Source organism: Hemiscyllium ocellatum, chromosome 15 (assembly GCF_020745735.1).
Source record: "Hemiscyllium ocellatum isolate sHemOce1 chromosome 15, sHemOce1.pat.X.cur, whole genome shotgun sequence".
Classification (NCBI taxonomy): Eukaryota; Metazoa; Chordata; class Chondrichthyes; order Orectolobiformes; family Hemiscylliidae; genus Hemiscyllium; species Hemiscyllium ocellatum.
In genome coordinates this window covers 52015092-52034825 of record NC_083415.1, presented here as the reverse complement: position 1 = coordinate 52034825, position 19734 = coordinate 52015092, and the positions used below count along the sequence as shown (strand labels likewise).

The 19734-nt window shown below is 38.8% G+C and overlaps 1 protein-coding gene across 5 annotated transcripts in view; it reads right to left on the bottom strand.

Annotated features, from left to right (window-relative positions):
• Nucleotides 1–644: 644 nt before the first annotated feature.
• The window catches only part of LOC132822980 (nuclear receptor coactivator 3-like), a 261185-nt gene continuing 242095 nt past the window's right edge, over nt 645–19734 (bottom strand). For 4 of the 5 annotated variants that reach the window (XM_060836469.1, XM_060836473.1, XM_060836470.1 and 1 more), the window contains 7 exons: nt 18559–18730; nt 13912–14217; nt 13632–13733; nt 12279–12507; nt 10302–10476; nt 8703–8889; nt 645–6734 (listed from right to left, as the gene is read on the bottom strand). In XM_060836469.1, coding sequence (XP_060692452.1) covers nt 6723–6734; nt 8703–8889; nt 10302–10476; nt 12279–12507; nt 13632–13733; nt 13912–14217; nt 18559–18730 — 1183 coding nt within the window. In that variant the 3' untranslated portion in view covers nt 645–6722. The remainder of the gene's footprint in view (nt 6735–8702; nt 8890–10301; nt 10477–12278; nt 12508–13631; nt 13734–13911; nt 14218–18558; nt 18731–19734) is intronic. The other variant, XM_060836472.1, reaches the window with a different exon arrangement.

The window sequence follows — 19734 nt, the reverse complement described above, 5'->3', positions numbered from 1 at the left end:
TTTGCAATGCAAGCAGCCATTACATTCTATAATCAATGTTTCCTCTAAACTGCACAGTTGCACAGAGGTTCAATTGACATCAATTGGTAAGGGAGCAGGAAAACCATGGGAAATAGGGTGTTATGAGGGGACCTAGAAGATGAGTTGTTATGAATTGAATAAATTCTTCATATTTACTTTGTGGACACAGCTCTGGAGCCCTGAGACAGGCCTTTGCCTGGCCCACCTTGGCAACTGGCAGCCTCATCAATCCTTTTTGTATCATCAGGCCATCCTTGCAATCCAGCCCACATGGGACCGAAACGAAGGGGGTGGGCAGTGGTGCTGGTGGCAATTTAAAAATGCTGGATTTACTGACCACCGAATTCTCCAGTCTCTGTGCATCTAAGCTGAGAACAAAATGCAGGGTTATTCAAGCCTGTTCATTACTACACAGATGCTCCTTTAACTGCTGAGGTACTTCCACCATTGTCTACTTTTATCTGAGATCATGTTGCTTACTGACCAAAGAATGTGTTGTGATTTAAAAAGAAAATCATTAACAGCAAATAAAATGATACGCAATGTGGTACAATTATATGCTTCTTTTAACATTCACATTCACACACTTTAATATCATGAAAATTTATTCAGACATGGCTTGTGTATTTAATGTACAACTTTTACAGAATGCTTTCTTACAACATCTGTTTCCAAACAGTTGAATAGCAAGATACGGTAACAAATCGCCAAAGACATTTTAAATAGAAATCTCTATTTACAACATTAACATCAAGAGGCAAATAAATCAGTAAAAGCAATATCTGCTAACAACCTTAATCTTTTTTGTGTTTTTGTGTTTTTTTAAAACAAATTTTCTATCATACCTTGCTTTGCATGAAATGTAACATTGGGATACAAATAGCAATATTAGATATCTTTAGACGGAGCTAAATTAAATCTGCACTACTCATCAATACTGTAGGTCTCCTTGAGTTGGCCTTTCAAATATTGCTTTTACAGCATGATAAATTTATCAATTTCATAAGTTTTTTTTTACAGGTGTCTACCACCAACAAAAAACTCGATAAAGAAAATTAAACAAAAGTTAGGTTGAGGCTGAAAGAAAAAAAAAGAAAAAAGTGACTCATAATAATACCTGCATTGAATTATTCCTTACTTAAATAATAAATAGTTTTCTCCAATGGGTAAACCTATACATTAACTATAATCAATGGACAATTTGGTGTTACGAGTAAGTAAAGAGTTTGAATACACATGATCTGATTTCTATAATAGTATGCAATCTCAGCGAAAAAAAAAATCAAAACTCAATTTTCTACTCATATTGTAACTAAAAATCCCAAACCTCTAAAAGCACCTAGTTCAGTTCGGACATATAGTATTATACTGGAATTCAAAACAATCATTTCCTGGATTAAAAACATAATTCCGATTCAATCATAGTGCTGTGAACTTATTGTGTTGTGAAGCATTATTAGGTAAAATGGTCATTTATGCCAGGGAATTGGAGGTGGAAGCTAATAAGAAACTTTCTGGAGATTGGCAACAGAAATGCAGTTCAGCCCTCTGAACTTCCAATATCAGTTAAGGACATCAGTATTCAGACTCACAGAATGATGTCAATTTGCAGGCAAAGGTATTCACATTTCGGAATGAAGTCCGAATTGTATAAAATTTTCATTAAAATAATAGTGCTAGACCCATGAGGTACATTTTCTCCCCTTTTCTTGAAGGTATGACTCCACAATGAACTGTTCTGCAGGCACTGGATATTTCAGATACCTGATCGAATTAGCCATTACCCATCTAGAATCCTGGACTGAATGTATCATTAAGCTATTTTATTACAGCCGGCTTCTAACCGACCTAGCCCTGCATTCCACGTGTCAGTTCATACACAAACTCCAGCAGGTTCGGGTGAGAGATTCCTCGGTGGGTTTCCCATCCCCAGCCCAGAGTCATTGAGAACAACTGTAGTGCCTTTCTTCCCTACAGCCTATCACCATTGTCATATCAGTACAAAATTGAGATTAAAGCTGGAGCCATTCTCGCTTGCATGATTCAGTGACTGTCTAGATATCCTAAGATATCAGGATATAAATCCCTGAGATATCAGAGATTCAAAATACTGCTAACTTCTGCAGTGAGGTTAACTCTACATCACATGAGCAAGTCAGAACACCATTTTACTAGAAGGAAAACAGGCATTTTCCACTCTTGAAAGCTCTAACAGGAGTTGATGCACTGATAATTTGTAAATATTATTCACCTTAAGAAAAGGGGGATTGAGTTGAGGCATTCAACAGTTAAGTCAAGTTTGCATCCTTTATAAATATCTCTATACAAAAACTCTTCATCAGAACTTGCTATCACTTTATTTTTAAAGTCAGCTTGTAGTAAATTCTGTAAAACCTTAAAAATCAAACACCAGCATATTGTACTGTTTCTAAAAAAAAGCCTTTTTTTTTCTTTAAATGTAAAAACAAACTTACTTTAGTAACTTGGGAACTCTAAGTAATGTCCTTCTCTATTGAGATGATGCATGTGATTTATCCCTCACCATACACCGTGAATCAGCACAATAAAACAAATCTGGAATCAGACGAATAGCTTTGCAAGTTGCCTTTTTTGTTCAAAATTAACTACCCATATTGCTCATGGTACCAAGTCAACAGCTGTTAATGGATATTCTTTTCCAGTGAGGAATGTACATACATCAATCTGCAGTTTGAGATCTGAACATTTTTATGCAGGAGTAAATCCTGCTAAATTGCCATAATATTCAGGATTTTGGTATACATGTTATGGAGATCAGCCAAATCATCATGCCTAAATTCAATCGGGGAAAGCAAAGCCAAGTATAAAGTAATAATGAATAATAAAATTTGCACTTTAATAGGTTGTTTTCTTAAGGATAGTCTGTCAAATACAGGTACAGTATTTTTAATGTCCACTTCCTCCTCAGGTTACAGAAAAGTGCAACTGAATACAGATGAAATATAGTATTAAGAACCACATGGAAAACTAAGAATCATTTACCGAAATGCAGTCAACGTCAGATTACTGGGTTATCACCATAATCCCTTACATTATCAAACCAATTTAGTCAAGTTTATTTGATTTGACCTCACTCTAAATGCGGAGCAAACCTGAGTCTTTTTAACAGCAAAAGTTTGTAATCATCAATGTAAATATACCATGATTAATCTTGCAATTCTGAAAATGCTCTCTCTCTGTGTGAACTACCCATCTATAAATAAAGGCAAGTTTGTATTTCCACTCTCAAAGCTCAGCTTTATTTCTACAGGATTGAAATGCTATTTCCAAATTGGTGGAAACAGCAGGCACGCAGCCATTTTTCTGTTTCCAACTTGGCCAGGCAGCAGCTGAACTGCAATGCCTCTGTCGCATGGATTGCCCAGCTCCATGTATGCATGGCTGGCTTCAGACAGCCAAATTTTATTTTGGGTCATTTGCACACCAGACAGCACTAGTCAATGGCTGCCAAATGCCTGTCCCATGTTCAAAATGCAGCGATAGTAGCCTACAGCAATTATCTGGACAGCATCAGATAATTTCATAAAAAACCCTAAACAAGTTCAACAGAGTCATAAAGGGATTCTTCTAAAATTAAAAATCAGTTACTTAAGGTTACTTAAACCTTACCTAGTAAAGCAATATTCCTTTCAATTTCCTGAGAGCTGACGCACAGTGAGTAACACATCCTAAGAACTCAAAACCTAAATCAAATTTTCGCTTTCTTTCTTATAAGATTGGGGAGATGACATTAAAAAAACACATTAAATGTGGAATGTATATATTGCTGTTAAAAACAATTATTTTTCTTTTCAACGCAGTTAAGTGATCAATATGATCAGACAAGACATCAGGCCATTAGTTGCACAAAATGTACCCATTGCTTCAACTAAAGCAGATTTAACTTAAGATGATGTTCACATCAGCTGTCAAGAACAGCAGTCTTTTTATTCCACTCATCTAGCACTTGCTTTTCCACAAATTCAAGTTACAATAACCAAGTTAACCAAACTTGACATTATCTTTTTCTATCATAGTTCCAGTATCATAGATACTGATCCTTTTTAAAACAAATTACCAAATCTATAGTAACCTGACCAAACTCGTATTAGCAGCACAGAAATCTTACAGTCAATTGAATTGTTGCAATAGATTTCTATACCACCTGAACATTTGACTTCAATCATTAGGGGGATAGAAGTCTCCATTTAAATTGCTGCATCCTTTAGGGAAAAAATAACTTTCCAGTGGCAGTAACTAATTCTGCATTCAAATTTGAGTCATGATTTTGTGTTGTACATTGAGTAAAGTTTTCCTTAAAATACATTAGTAGACGTTTCCAAACTTGATTGATTTGCTGGAGCGATCCACAACGTTTGAGTAGAAATAAATAAAAGAAACAAACAGGAACGGTAGTAAAAGAAAAATAATTTGCACTAGCTACAATAAGCATTTAGGATCACAAACTACAAACTGGCTTACATGTGCAAAATTATTCCATTCCCCTGTGATAAGCACATTGCCTTTAAGCTGCTTTGTCACTCTAACATCTATAGTTTAAAGTTACAAATCACACATCAGGTTATAGTCCAACAGGTTTATTTGGAAGCACTAGCTTTCAGACCATTGCTCCACCAACTGATGAAGGAGCAGCGCTCTGAAATAGTGCTTCCAAATAAACCTGTTGGACTATAACGTGATATTGTTTGATTTTTAACTTTGTACACCCCAGTTCAATACCGGCTTCTCTAAATCACATCTATAGTTTCATCTGTTTCTTTCAACTAAAGTCTGTTTTTGCTTAAACAAATCTAAACACACCTTGACTTTAGTGGCTCTAATTGGTAACAGAGTTACTTCCAGATTATTCTGAGCAGAATTTTTAAACAGAAAATTGAAAGACATACCCCCCCAAAAAAATCAATAGCAATGAAAATTTAGTTTCACAGTTAAACAAAAATTGTTCATGGAATTAATTGTTATCACTATGACTTGCATGATGTTCAGTACTGTTAATTATTCACCAAGTCATCATAAAGGTTGCTCATTTAGAATCACACAAAATCATTAGCTAACACTCAAAATAATTAGGAAGATTATTATTCTTTTGGAGTATAATTATGTAAAGTAAGCTGATGTTTGAGGCAAGACCTCTTAAAACCTGTCATAAATATTGAATCATATTTCAATGATGCAAATCTGATTCCATCTCCCCATATTTGCAGACGTAATGGAATGCTAAAGTTCCCCTTCACAAGGATCCATATCTCATCAATCACCATAGTACAGATACTAAACCATTACTCAGCAATTTACAGGCAACCCCTCTCTCTCTGTCTCTCACACAGAGGTGTGGGGATGGCCAAGCAACATTTGATGGGCAATTCTATTTCAAAATAAACAAAATGAACACTAATAGGGAAAAAAATAATTTTACAAACTTCTGATCAGTTACTGTTTGGTCAAGTTAAGCATTGATTTTCATGTAGGATTATGCAGTTGCACTTTTCAGAAACACCTCTTTTTATAGATATATTGATGGGGAGAGGAGGAGGGGAGCTTTTAGAAAGTTAAAAGCTGGATTGGCAGCACAAGATAAAATCTGGGTGATCAACATGGAAAAAATCTAAAGCCTTTGCACATTTTTACAGAATGGCTCAATTGTCATGGCCCATTGCAAACAGGACAGACAACTTGAACTGGTGCTAAAAGGCAAGTGTACAGAAATAAGAGTCTATCGAATATTTAGCCTCACCAATGCTGTGCAAAAAAGAAATCAGAAAGTGTGACCTATAAAAGTGTATATATAATATAGTATTGTATTCATTATTTACAAGATATATTCACAGGAGCCAGCTTTTCAAGAGTTTTATGCTGCAGTACCTTGCTTTGAATCAACAGCACGCACCTTGTATTTACCCCATTTGAAATTCTATCTGCAATATTTTAAAAGTAAAGAAGATTATTGCTTGGCATTGCATATGCAGATTTAAAAAGTTGGACATTGGTCATACAGTTCTGTTCCACTGTAAAATACCAATGGGATATTTAAAGCAAAGATGATTTGGAAAACAAAAACAAGAATTTACTAATGTGCAGAATTACATACAGTGATCAAGAAACATTGCAGTGATCCTTGACTACGTCAACCCTCTCTAAAGTGCATCAATGAGCACACTGTCCTATGCTGACACTCAGCAGTCACAGCTTTTTCCCCTCAATTGTCTGTAAAAGTAATGACCACATTATAAGTGACATTTCACAATACTGCCAAAATAAAACATAAAACAAGTCTAGGTACTGTGTTAAAGTAAATGCAAGATTTGGCAAGCAGAAGGTAGCAACCAGGTGACACTAAAGGACAATTAAAAACCAAAGCAAATCCAAAACGATTTGAGTTTTTGACCCAGTGGTGTACTGTTGCCAAGAGTCTTCTTCTTGATAAAACAAACACATCTAATAAAAACAGAGAAACAATTCTCTTTTGTTAAGAAATGTACACCTTAGCAGGCTGGCACAGTGGTTCTAGTTGGGCTGCACCAAACCCCAGCAGCACACAAGGTGGCGCAATTTCCATCTCTGTGCAAGAGTCTTTGCTGTATGTTCTCACAGTGCATTGCTCTCAAAAGCTGCGTGGACCCAAAATAACCCTTTTAGGATTGATGATCAGCCATCCTGAGTTGTCAGCAATATTTCTGTTTTAGAGAAAGGGGAGAAAAGAAAGATAACTGAGACATTGGGGAAGTCTGCAATTGCGTTCATACTAGTTAAAATATAAAGCCTACACAACTGGGTTAAATGACTCACAATTGATTCTGGTGCACAGACTGGAGGTATCAAGAGCTGCAGATACAATGCAGTTTTGTTTTCATGACAAAACCAGACCCTACCATGTCAAAGATCAGATGCTGAGCCCAGCAATCTCCATTTTGCCCCAATAAAATGCTTCTTTCATCTGCTAGCCCAAAACTTCTTCCCATTCATTTTAACACTTAGCAAAAATAAGATTTGGCAAACATAAGAGATATAATCAAAGGTTATGCTATGCCTATGTAGTATTTCTATCTTCCATTTCAGCCACTCTTGTAGCTGGCATAGTTAAGTCTTGGAAGCTGGGGTTATTCTCCTTGGATCAAGTACTGATGAGGAGAAATCTGATTGAGGCATACATAATTAGGACAGTTTGGATAAGGTGGACAATGAAAAACTGTACCCATTAGCTCATGGGACAAGGATTAGGAGTCACAAAGTTGAGGTTTTGGGAAAGAGAGGAAGGGTGGGGTGCATGAGGAACAACTTCTGCATGCAGGTGTGTCAAAATTGATTCCTGTATTTTGCTACATTGAATTGCCCAAAACCTGAGGGATAGATGCAGGATAAAAAGCAGGAAATCATGCATATAGTATATTCATCTGTCACACACGATTTGAGGCTGAGAGAATCCTGGAATATATATTAGCATAGACAGAAGATTGGTCAACTAATAGCAGACACTACAAAAGTAAACAAATCATTTTCAGGACAACATTACAAAGATCAGTGTTTGGTTCTTAACTTCTTACAAAGTGTATCAATACAGAGGAACCTCGATTATCTGGCAAGATCGCAAGGTCCCAATGCTCGGCTAAACTATGTTATCTGGCATTCGATTATCCGGAATTTGATTAACCGCCCGTGTCCTTCAGCTTATTGCGGTTCCTCTGTATTTAGATGTGGAGAACAGGTGCAGTACAGCCAAGTTTGATTATGCTACAAAGCTGGATGGGAAAGAATGTTGTATAAAAGACACAGAGAGGCTATGTGGGATATAAAATGGTTAAGAATTCGCAAAATGACAGTGTATAAAATGGGGAAATCTGAAATTTATCACTCTGCTATAACAATTGAAGAGTTTTATTTTGAAAAGTAGCAGATCCTGGCATTCAGACAGCTGTGTCCATGAGTTAAAGGTTATTGCACGTAGCTGATGTGGAGTTGCATCCATAATCCGAGCAGCATAAGTCTTATTGAACCTGCAGGCTCGATGGGCCACATAGTTTCCTCCTGGTCCGAATTTGTATGTTAGCAAAATGCTAACATGCAAGTATTGTACAGCAAGAGAAATTAGGAAGGCAAATGATACAATAGTGTTTTCAGAAATTGGTGTATAGGAATAAAGTAATTTTACTGGAAGTATAAGTGTTGGGTTTTGTTGAGTCCACACAATGTACAATTTACATCTCCCTAATGAAGAAAGTCAATACTTGCCCTAGAGACTTGCAACAAAGTTTCACTAGATAGTTTCTTGGAATGAGAAAACGGTTCTTTGAAGAGAGATTGATTGAAAATGTCTGTGACCTTTGGTGTTTAAAAGAATAAGGGGTAGCTATTTAGAAATGAGATGCAGAGAAATTTGTTCAATCAGAGGGCTGTGACTCTTTGGAAATTGCTATTCCATAGGGTTATGGATGTTAAGTTATGACAAAAATCTCATGATATATGACTGGAGCCTCAAGTTGCCATGTGACGTACACCTGCTCTTAATGCTTACGTAATGTTTTCACGTTATAACAATGACCACACTACTGCATTATATATGAAGCACTTGGGACTGAGCAAGATTGTCAAGTACTTTACTTATATAGTGCAAGTTCTATCGTTCTTGCTTTAATGAGGAGCCCTACCTGTTCTGGACCCATAGTTGACATCCCTGACACAGACATTGCAGTCATGCTCATTTGTCCTGGCATCTGACCCATACTGCTGCCAGTAGCATTTACTGGTATGTTGGCATTCATATTCATCAGGCTGTTATATGTGCTGGCATTTGTCTGTTGCCCAAATTGTTGTGGAGACTGTTGTGGAAACGTACTGCAGAAAGACAAACATGAAGTCAATTAAATAAACCGACATATTCTTTGACAACCTTAATACAGACAGAATGGACTACTATACAAACTGAACTTACCATAACACAAAGTAGGTTCAGATGAAAAAAGGTGTTTCAAGTTAATTTTTCCAAAATACCAGTCCCCTCTCGTCCCATTGTAACAACTAGGAATTTCTGAGTTAATTCAATACTTTAGTATTGGCTACTTCCAGATTTAGTGCATCTATGTCAAGAAATAATTACTGATATATGTCCTTTATAGCTTGTTAGTTGAGCATTTTTCAAATGTATTGAACTAATTTTACTATAACTGTCAGGATGTACTCAGATTACATGTGTGAACAGTACAACATGGTTTCTGTTTCACAGTGACTCTTAAGCTTCAGAGTACATTTCAAGTGAGGACTGAACCCAACTGAGGGGGAAGGAGAGTGAAACACAAAGAAAATCTGCAGTATGAAATTCAAACCAGTCTTAAAGCATGGTCAAATACTCCCTTGAGATATGTGTATTTATTGCTGCCATAAATTTAAATAAAATAGAAGAAAGACACTGCTACTCTCACACATAAAATAACTAAACATTTAAAATATAGTCGCTGAGAGAAAAGTCTTCCAATCATGCACAAACAGAAGCAAGCAGATTCCAGGCAGACAATGTAGGTATATTGTATTAAATATTATAAATATGTTCTAAATAGGAGTCATATTAGACTTGAAATGTTAACTCTCATTCTACAAATGCTGCCAGAGTTGCTGAGTTTCTGAAGTACATTTGCTTGCGGAGCTGGAAGGTTTGTTTTCAGACATTTCGTCACCATACTCGGTAACATCAGTGAGCCTCTGGTAAAGCACTGGTGATATGGCCCGCTTTTTATTTATGCGTTTAGGTTTCCTTGGGTTGGTATTGCCATTTCTTGTGGTGATGTCATTTCCTATTCTTTTTCTCAGGGAGTGGTAAATGGGATCCAAGTCAATGTGTTTGTTGATAGAGTTCTAGTTGGAGTGCCATGCTTCTGGGAATTCTCGCACATGTCTCGGTTTGGCTTGTCCTAGGATGGGTGTGTAGTCCCAGTCAAAGTGGTGTCCTTCCTCATCTGGATGTAAAGATACTAGTGAGAGTGGGTCATGTCTTTTTGTGGCTAGTTGATGTTCATATATCCTTGTGGCTAGTTTTCTGCCTGTTTGTCCAATGTAGTGTTTGTTCCAGTTCGTGGAAGGTATTTTGCTGAGTTTCTTTAGTAATTTGTTTTTACTATAAATAATAAATTATCTGGTTGGAACCAACACTGCAGCTATAAGGTTCTCACTGATGTCTCTTTTCAAGGCAGAAAAGATTTACGGTTTCTCATTGCTCACATGGATGAATTAATAATGGCTCCTTTATAGCATACCTATTTCCACCCATGCTTCCTGTGGACCATCCCTTCATGTCAGTGGTTGTTTGGTAGACAGAAGCTGCCTGAGGATGCTGCATTATGGAAGCCTGTGAAGGCCCCATTCTTGACATAAGTGCATTATGAGGACTAGGAGCTCTGCCAAAAGTTGGGTCAGGTTGTTGATTCATCGCTGCACAAGAAGAACAAGGGTTAATCGTCAACTACTAAAAGATCAACCACCAAAACTAAATAATGTCAAATTTTCAATATTTACATAAATTTATCAATCCACTATGTAAAAGCATCACCGTGACAGGGATGTATCATTGTAATTCTAAAATGAAACTGGCAGTTTTTCCCTTTTTTCTGAAGCTTTTCCCAATCTTGGACTTACTGACTTGGTGGCCCTCCTATATCTTTGCTCACGGGAAAGTTCTTTTTCTGCTTGCCTTGATAATGAAAGTTAACGCACTAACTGAATGTGCCCAGGCTGAGATGGTGATCACCACTGAGATGCTTCAGGTTTTCCCATATATCCAAGCAAGCACATCTTACATTGAAAGATTAACAAATATTGATCACTAATGCTGTGCTAGATAGATTTTTTCTCCCTCGAATATGCTGAAGCTAGCTGCAGTACCTCATCTCATGGTTTGGTGAACTGTATGGCTGAAGGGTCACTGATAGATCTCAGGTCATGTGAAAATAAAAATTACATTGCCCACAATTTACCAAGCAACTAATTCAAAAATCCCATTCCAGGCATGCCTGAAGTTCTTAGTTGGAGATTAAATGTTACAATGTTCTTATTTACTGAGACATGGTCAAAAAGGGCAAGATACAAGAATACCAATAGAGAACACGTATTGAGAAAGAGGAGAAAAATCAAGTTAAACTAATCAAACTACTGAAATAATTGTGGAGATGTTAAAGGAGGAGAAATGAAAGTATTGCTCAACTCAACAGATTTTTCAGCAAAAGGAGGCAAAACTATGCAGAAAGTAAAATTATACCTGAAATAGCAGAAAACCAGTGAAAATTTTTTAAATGAGTTGAGAATGTTTACATCAGTAAAATTCTCATTGGCTCTTAAAATAATGGATTCTTGAATGCAGATAAAAGTATTTGCAATGAAATTAAACACAGAAGACATGATATCAACAAAACGTAAACTTCTCAAGAATAAGGCATAATCCACCATTAACTCACACGTCTACTGTGCAAAATATTTAAGTGTAGCAAAATATTTCAAGCACTTCACAGTGCTGTCAGATAAAATTTGGAAACTGAGCTAGAGATGTCAAGACAGATGACCAAAAACATGGTCAATAAAGCAGGCTTCAAGGAGCAATTTTGAAAATGTGTAATGGGAAAGTGGGGGAGGAGGCTTTTAATGGATTCTAAATTTTACGGTCTAGACAACAAAAAGCACAGCCTCTAACAGAGCTAAGAAAATCAGGGACATGTCTGCAGATAGAGTTGGAGGAATACCACAGAGATCACAGAAGATTATAGTGATGGAGGAGGTTGCAAAGATCAAGAGCTAGGCTATGAAGAGATTTGAGCATAAGGCTTGGAGAAGTCAATGTAGGTGAGCTGGCATGGGAAATGATGCATGCAGAACTACAGATGAATTTATTTAGAGAGGATTAGGGTGCAAGCCAAGCCACAGAATTTTAGAATTGTTGGGTATGGAGATAACAAAGGTAAGAAAGAGAATTTCAGTGGCAGACATACTCCAGAAAACTCACTCCAGAATTTGATGTAACTCAACCACCAGAGTCTAATCATTTTGTTTTCCCCACATGTTCATCATTCTGCCACTGGAATTTGGACACTGGAACATACAGCAGTGAGGTATCAAACATAGTTATCAGGTACATTTGGAAGAGGAGAATGATAAGGAGGAGGACAGATGACAAAAGTTTTGAGATAAAGTACTTCTGAAAGGCAAAATAAAATTAGAAAACTTTGCAATCTTGAATTTTATACCATAATTTGGAGGATATGTGAATTGCTGTGGTGATGCTGGGGTTATTTGAGGAACTCCCATTGCACCTTCCATGCCTGTGGGAGCGGTTACATTCGGTGGAGGGCTGAAGCCCTGTTGTTGTTGCTGCTGTCGCATGAGCATGGCTCGGTGCATTATCTGCTTCTGGCGAAGTTGTTGGCTCCGATACTCTCGCTGCCGCTGGGCCACCATCTGTGCATTGAGAAAACCCTACAAATGAGTACAGAACACATAAACAGCCCACAATCATCTACAGACAATTAATTAAGATTGGAACATGATCAACTGATTTAAGTTTCACTTTAAATGATGCAGGGTAATGAATGATTTCAACAGTAATCACTACTAAAGACATACTCCAAGGAAAAAAACACTTTATTACTAATCCAAGTTAGTTCTCTCAACGCCAAGTCAGACGTCTATAGGACTGTCTTGATCAGTTTTTGCATGATACAACAATATTAATACTGTGGACTAATGAAGCTGTCCAGAGACATCTGCTTAAAAGAAAGCGACTGCTTTCATTAAAATTCACTCCAACAACAGAATAAGTCCTTCCTGCCTTGGTGAAGATAAATAACTGCTTCATTTGATGCAGACACTGATGTTATTATATTTTAATAATTGCGATAATCTTCACCAAGTCTCCAAGATTCTCATGTCCCCTATTAAACCATTTTATCCAGCTTCTGGAAATTACACTTTTTGGATATAAGTGTATAATAAGGTTGCAGCAATATGTTCTCTTTTGCTTTGCGATTGCTTAGCAACCCAGAAGTCCATATACAATACAGCATGTGCATAGATCAGCCCTTTAAAATTACTGCACATAGGCAGCAATGCAAAAACATTAAAAGGCTTCATATGTGCCAACAAATACACACCAAAAAGAGAAAACATTGGTTCGGAGCCATTAGTAATTTATTCAGCAAATTCATTATATCCCAACCTCAGACAGAATATATATTATACACACTCAACTCAAAGAAAAAATATTCACATTCCATGAAGTATGTCTGTTACACAACACTACAGCTTTAAAAATTGACTTACAGAGGAAAGCCATTTTAAAACAGAGATTGTTCTAAGGTAAGTAGTCTGACCTAACTAGCAAGGATGCTGAGGCTTCTGTATTTTAAACATTAATTATTTTGTCACCAATTATCAACTGTAAATGCAAGGTTCTTGAAACATGCCTGTCTCCATCGAAGACCAGACACCACGTGATCTCAGACATCATCACAATGGATGATGTCACTTGCATTCTAACTCACTGAAATCTTCTTATACTAAATATATATATTTCAAATAAAAGATAAACAGTGGCCACTTACCTGAGCCAGCATTTGCTGTGGTATGCCTGGTCGGAGAGCTGGATTGACTGCACTTGGATTTTCTATTTTGACTCCAAGGGACTGACGGTTTGGATTCATAAGCTTCAAAACACAAATTTAAAATGCCTTTCTAAATCTAATTAAAACACAATGTCAAAACAGCTGACATGCAAACACCCAGCCTATTCCTTCCATTTATTTGCTCATAAACTTTGAAGTTCAAATGAAACCAACATATTTTCAAATTAATAAAATGGCTCACCACGCAAACTGCACTTACCTGCTGTTGTCCTTGTAATCTTTGCTGAAGTTGAATTCTAAGTTGCATGGGAGCAGAAGCATTCATCATACGATGACGGGCAAAGTTTGCTCTGGCATGAATGTTGGGAAGAGGGAAGCTGCCTTGCTGACCCATTTGATTCATCATGGGGTTAAAGCCTGGTTGCTGGCTCTGCATGGAAGGATAACATCCTTGCACTGGACCTGGCTGGGATGGAAATGATTGACCATATATAGCTTTTTGTTCTAGCATCATGGCTGAGTCCTGGCCTGAAAACAGTTCTGAGTGCGTCTCAAGAGGTTGAGCCTAGGAAGCAAAAATAATCAGGGTTAATCCAATTCACCTTCAACAAAATATTGAAAACGCTCATCTAGTTTATTTTACAAATTCACTTTCTTTATTTCAAGTTGTTTGTATAAAGTGGAGCTGAAAATGTGTTGCTGGTTAAAGCACAGCAGTTTAGGCAGCATCCAAGGAACAGGAAATTCGACGTTTCGGGCCAGGGCCCTTCATCAGGAATGACTCATTCCTGATGAAGGGCTCTGGCCCGAAACGTCGAATTTCCTGTTCCTTGGATGCTGCCTAACCTGCTGTGCTTTAACCAGCAACACATTTTCAGCTCTGATCTCCAGCATCTGCAGACCTCACTTTTTACTCTATAAACTGGAGCCCAGTTCTTTCTGCCACTATCCTGGGTCTGATTACCCAGTTCTTCCCAGTCTCTCTTCTTACAAGCTTTCACAAGTTCTATCCAAATCTGGAATGCAACAGAGAAACTTTTGGCTAACTTAAAATGGGCTTCATGTGAACACTTGGATATCCAATCCGTCTACACCTCCATCCGCCATGACCAGGGCCTTCAAGCCCTCCGTTTTTTCCTCTCCAAACGTCCCCAACAGTACCCTTCCACTGACACTCTCATTCGTTTGGCTGAACTGGTCCTCACCTTTAACAATTTCGCTTTTGAATCCTCCCACTTCTTCCAGACCGAAGGGGTAGCCGTGGGCACACGTATGGACCCCAGCTATGCCTGTCTCTTTGTTGGCTACGCAGAACAGTTGATCTTCCGTAATTACACCGGCACCACTCCCCACCTCTTCCTCCGCTACACTGATGACTGCATTGGCGCCACCTCGTGCTCCCGCGAGGAGGTTGAGCAATTCATCAACTTCACCAACACATTCCACCCTGACCTTAAATTTACCTAGACCATCTCTGACACCTCCCTCCCCTTCCTGGACCTCTCCATCTCCATTAATGACCACCGACTTGACACTGACATTTTTTTTACAAACCCACCGACTCCCACAGCTACCTGGATTACACCTCTTCCCACCCTACCTCTTGCAAAAATGCCATCCCGTATTCCCAATTCCTCCACCTCTGCTGTATCTGCTCCCACGAGGACCAGTTCCACCATAGAACACACCAGATGGCCTCCTTCTTTAGAGAACGCAATTTCCCTTCCCACGTGGTTAAAGATGCCCTCTAACGCATCTCGTCCACATCCCGCACCTCCGCCCTCAGACCCCACCCCTCCAACCATAACATGGACAGAACGCCCTGGTTCTCACCTTCCACCCTACAAACCTTCACGTAAACCAAATCATCTGCCGACATTTCCGCCACCTCCAAAAAGACCCCACCACCAGGGATATATTTCCCTCTCCACCCCTTTCCGCCTTCTGCAAAGACCGTTCCCTCCGTGACTACCTGGTCAGGTCCACGCCCCCCTACAACCCACCCTCCCATCCTAGCACTTTCCCCTGCCACCACAGGAACTGTAAAACCTGTGCCCACACCTCCTCCCTTACCTCTATCCAAGGCCCTAAAGGAGCCTTCCACATCCATCAAAGTTTTACCTGCTTATCCGCTAATATCATTTATTGTATCTGTTGCTCCCAATGCTGTCTCCTCTACTTTGGGGAGACTGGGCACCTCCTAGCAGAGCACTTTAGGGAACAACTCCTGGACACCCGCACCAATCAACCACACCGCCCCGTGGCCCTACATTTCAATTCCCCCTCCCACTCCGCCGAGGACATGGAAGTCCTGGGCCTCCTTCACCGCCACTCCCTCACCACCCGAACCTGGAGGAAGAACGCTTCATCTTCTGCCTCGGAACACTTCAACCCCAGGGCATCAATGTGGACTTCAACAGTTTCCTCAGTTCCCCTTCCCCCACCTCACCCTAGTTCCAAACTTCCAGCTCAGCACTGTCCCCATGACTTGTCCTACCTGCCTATCTCCTTGTCCACCTATCCACTCCACCCTCTCCTCCCTGACCTATTGCCTTCATCTCCTCCCCCACTCACCCATTGTACTCTATGCTACTCTCTCCCCACTCCCACCCTCCTCTAGCTTATCTCTCCACGCTTCAGGCTCACTGCCTTTATTCGTGATGAAGGGCTTTTGCCCGAAACATTGATTTCGCTGCACATTGGATGCTGCCTAAACTGTTGTGCTCTTCCAGCACCACTAATCCAGAATCTGGTTTCCAGCATCTGCAGTCATTGTTTTTACCACCTTCATGTGAACACTTGACAGTTTGTTGAAAGAATGCAGAAAAACTTTACAGGACAAATAAAAGGAACAATTTAACTGACTTGGTTTAATTAGCAATTTTCATTGAAATCAAAGATGAGAATTTAGTTATTTCTCAATCAAAGGCATGAAGCAGGAGGACTAAGAAACAGGTGCCTGAAGATGTAGATCTAAGGATGTCCTGAAATTAGGTCAACAGCCCTATTACATGGAGATCCTGGTGCAGTTTGCTGCTCATGCTTCGAGTAAGTTTAACAAATCTGCCTGCTGACAATGCCCGTCAAGCCAATTTTAAGATGACAGCAAATAGGATGACAGTAAGCAGCCTTTAAAACTTGGTGGATAATGTGTAGCATAAGCACCACCTAATTTCAAAACAATTTTGGAGAACATACCTTACGGAACACAACCATTTATTGTTTAAAGAACCTGGAGAACTGATTTGGCAAGAAGATCTCCAAATTTCATTCGAGCCAATACAGCATTAGATGCATTTACCTTTCCCCTGAACATGAGAGACAGTCCCATAATCAGGCAATATTCTGCTCCCATTGTCTGAGTATAGTAACTGGTAAAATGGAGTCCAATCTCTTCCCATAATTTCTGACTGAACACAGTAGCAAATTCACTATTTTCTCCATTGTAAATGTAACTTTTTTTGGGTAGGGGGGAGCACTTAAATAGAGTAAATGTCATTGTGAAAATTCTTTTCTGCACTCTGATACAATAAACAAAGATGCACAGCACTTTTCACAGACAGGTCAAGATCTGGCACCTTATAGCAAGCTTGGTCAGCCAGAATTTCTCCATGACATGCATAACTTTGATAAAATTAGACCTTTTCAAGTGAGTAAATATATTCACGTTTTCTCCCTAGTCACTTGCCAAAACAGCATCCCTAAAGAGTCAGAAGCTTTTTTAAGAAAGTTTTAGAAGGCAGTCTACTCCACTAATCACTTTTTCAGTGGTAGGGAGGTAGAAACAAATCACCTTTCAGACATTCCTCTTCAGACTAGAGTGAGTGGCTACCACAACAAATAATACTTTCTGGAGTTCGTCAACTCAAATTGCTCAACCATTTTAATTAAGAAGCTATGCGCATCTCTCAACTATCCACATTTACTATTTACAAATACCTCATATAAATTTAAACTTCAATATTTAAAAAAGTTACATGGACATTTAAATGAAAAGGAATTTAGTGTTTTTTGAGTGATCTTTTAGGTCCTTTCAAAGGGATATTGCTGCTTCTTTTGCTCCTCCCACATCAATTTACTGCTCTCCCTTTAAACCCAGATATCTGCTCACTTTAGATTAGTGAAACTGTCCAGAAATGAATGACTATACTGATAAAGTGGGACCACTTCACATCCTTGCTTAAATTCCCAGTTATCTGTACTTTGCCAACACTTGCATGTTTGAGCCACCACACTGGTACAGGTCCAGTAGACCTGAAGAGCAAAGTCACAGCCAAAGTGAATTTAATACTGAAATGTTATGCATGAAACATGGGGAAGAAATGTAGAAACATCAAATGAACCATTGAGTCAAAAATCATGTTTCTGATATATATTGTCACACAATACACAGTTTGAACATAAGGGAAAGTATCCATATAAGGAAGCTCCAACTATATGCTAATTTATTTTTACAATTTACTGCTTTCCACAATGCATGCTACCGAAAAGACAGAATTGCCAGAACTTCTCTCTAAGTCTGCAATGTCAGTGAATTATACCTCTGAGCTGCTTTTATGGAATTAGGTTATTACATTGATGGGTGTAAACTGCATCTAGGACAAAGTGAGGACGCAGATGCTGGAGGTCAGAGTAGAGTGTGGGGTGCTGGAAAAGCACATCAAGTCAGGCAGCATCAAAGGAGCAGGAGAATCAACGTTTTGGGCAAGGGGCCTTCATCAGGAATGAGGCATCAGGAATGAACCTTGTGATCTGCATCTAGTCATGAAGTACCTAGCAATAAGAATGTTTAATGGCAACAGGATGTACAAACTGTTATTTACCGTTCTCTAGTTCTCACATTTCTTACTAATATGTTATCAAGTCAATAAAAGAAAAATACAATACAAGGATTTGATTCTGATACCTGACTGATAAGATCTGGAATTCCTAAAGCCCTGTCAATTTCTTCTAGACCCATTTCATCTGCATTACTCAGCAGTGTGTCTAATTGATCCAGTAGAGCTTTCTCGTCATTCTGAGCCTCTGCAGTAGTGGGAGGGCAAAGAAGATCATCCAGAGAGTTCCCAAATGGTTGCCTGTAAGAGATCATATTTCCAGCCAAATGCATTATTGCAGGTACAAACAGATTGATAACGAACACTAATTTAGATGGAGAAGTATGAATCTAGAGACTTTGAACAGCATCTCCAATCCCTTTGACCATTAATGAATCACTGAGGTCAGCTTTGCTAGTTTTTTTCACATCATGGGCTCAGATACGTAGAACAGAGGAACTTTTGCCACAGGACAGATAATAAATGCTGGCCAGGCAGTGACACTCACAAGCCACAAATGAATAAAAATAATACACCAGTTTGAACTACTGTACCTATATTGGCTTTTTTCTGACAGCAAATAACAACTCCTTGTGTCCTCCTGTAGGAATTAGCACTTGAGAGGCCAACAAGTATTTTCACTTGGTATAATTATCTTTCTTTTGCAGGACACTTTGAAAATGAAAACACTATTAATGCAGACTGTTGTTCTACAGAAGGGCTTCACAACATGAGGGCCCTCACTACTTGCTAAGGAGTTGCAACAGTTTTCAAGCCTCAAATTGGGGTTCCAGTATGAAAATGTTTGAGAAATACTATTCTTCAGGACACTTTGTTGGCTAAGTTCCTGAGCTCCCCTTTCAGCCATTCAATCAGAGGGAGGCACTAAATGGATGTTTGAAACTTGTCACAGAAGGAGAGAAAATTGATAGCATAGTGACTGAGTTGCCCTACAAAAGGGCTAGTTACAGTGACTTACAAATAAAAAAGCAATAGGATCTTGACCGCATGACGTGCAGCTAGGTTTAATTGAGGCATTCTAGAAGGTATTGGATGATTATTTGGATAGAAATGAAATACAAGGATATCGGGATAAAGCTAGAAATTGGTTGTAGGTAACTGTGATCATTTGAAGAGGTTATGGGCCAAATAGCTGCCTCCTGCAATATAACACAGGTGTGTTTCTGTGAATATCCTTGGAGTCATCTCAACTGGTCTCAGTGCTTTGTCACGTTTAAGTATGACAAAATCTATTAAACACTTCC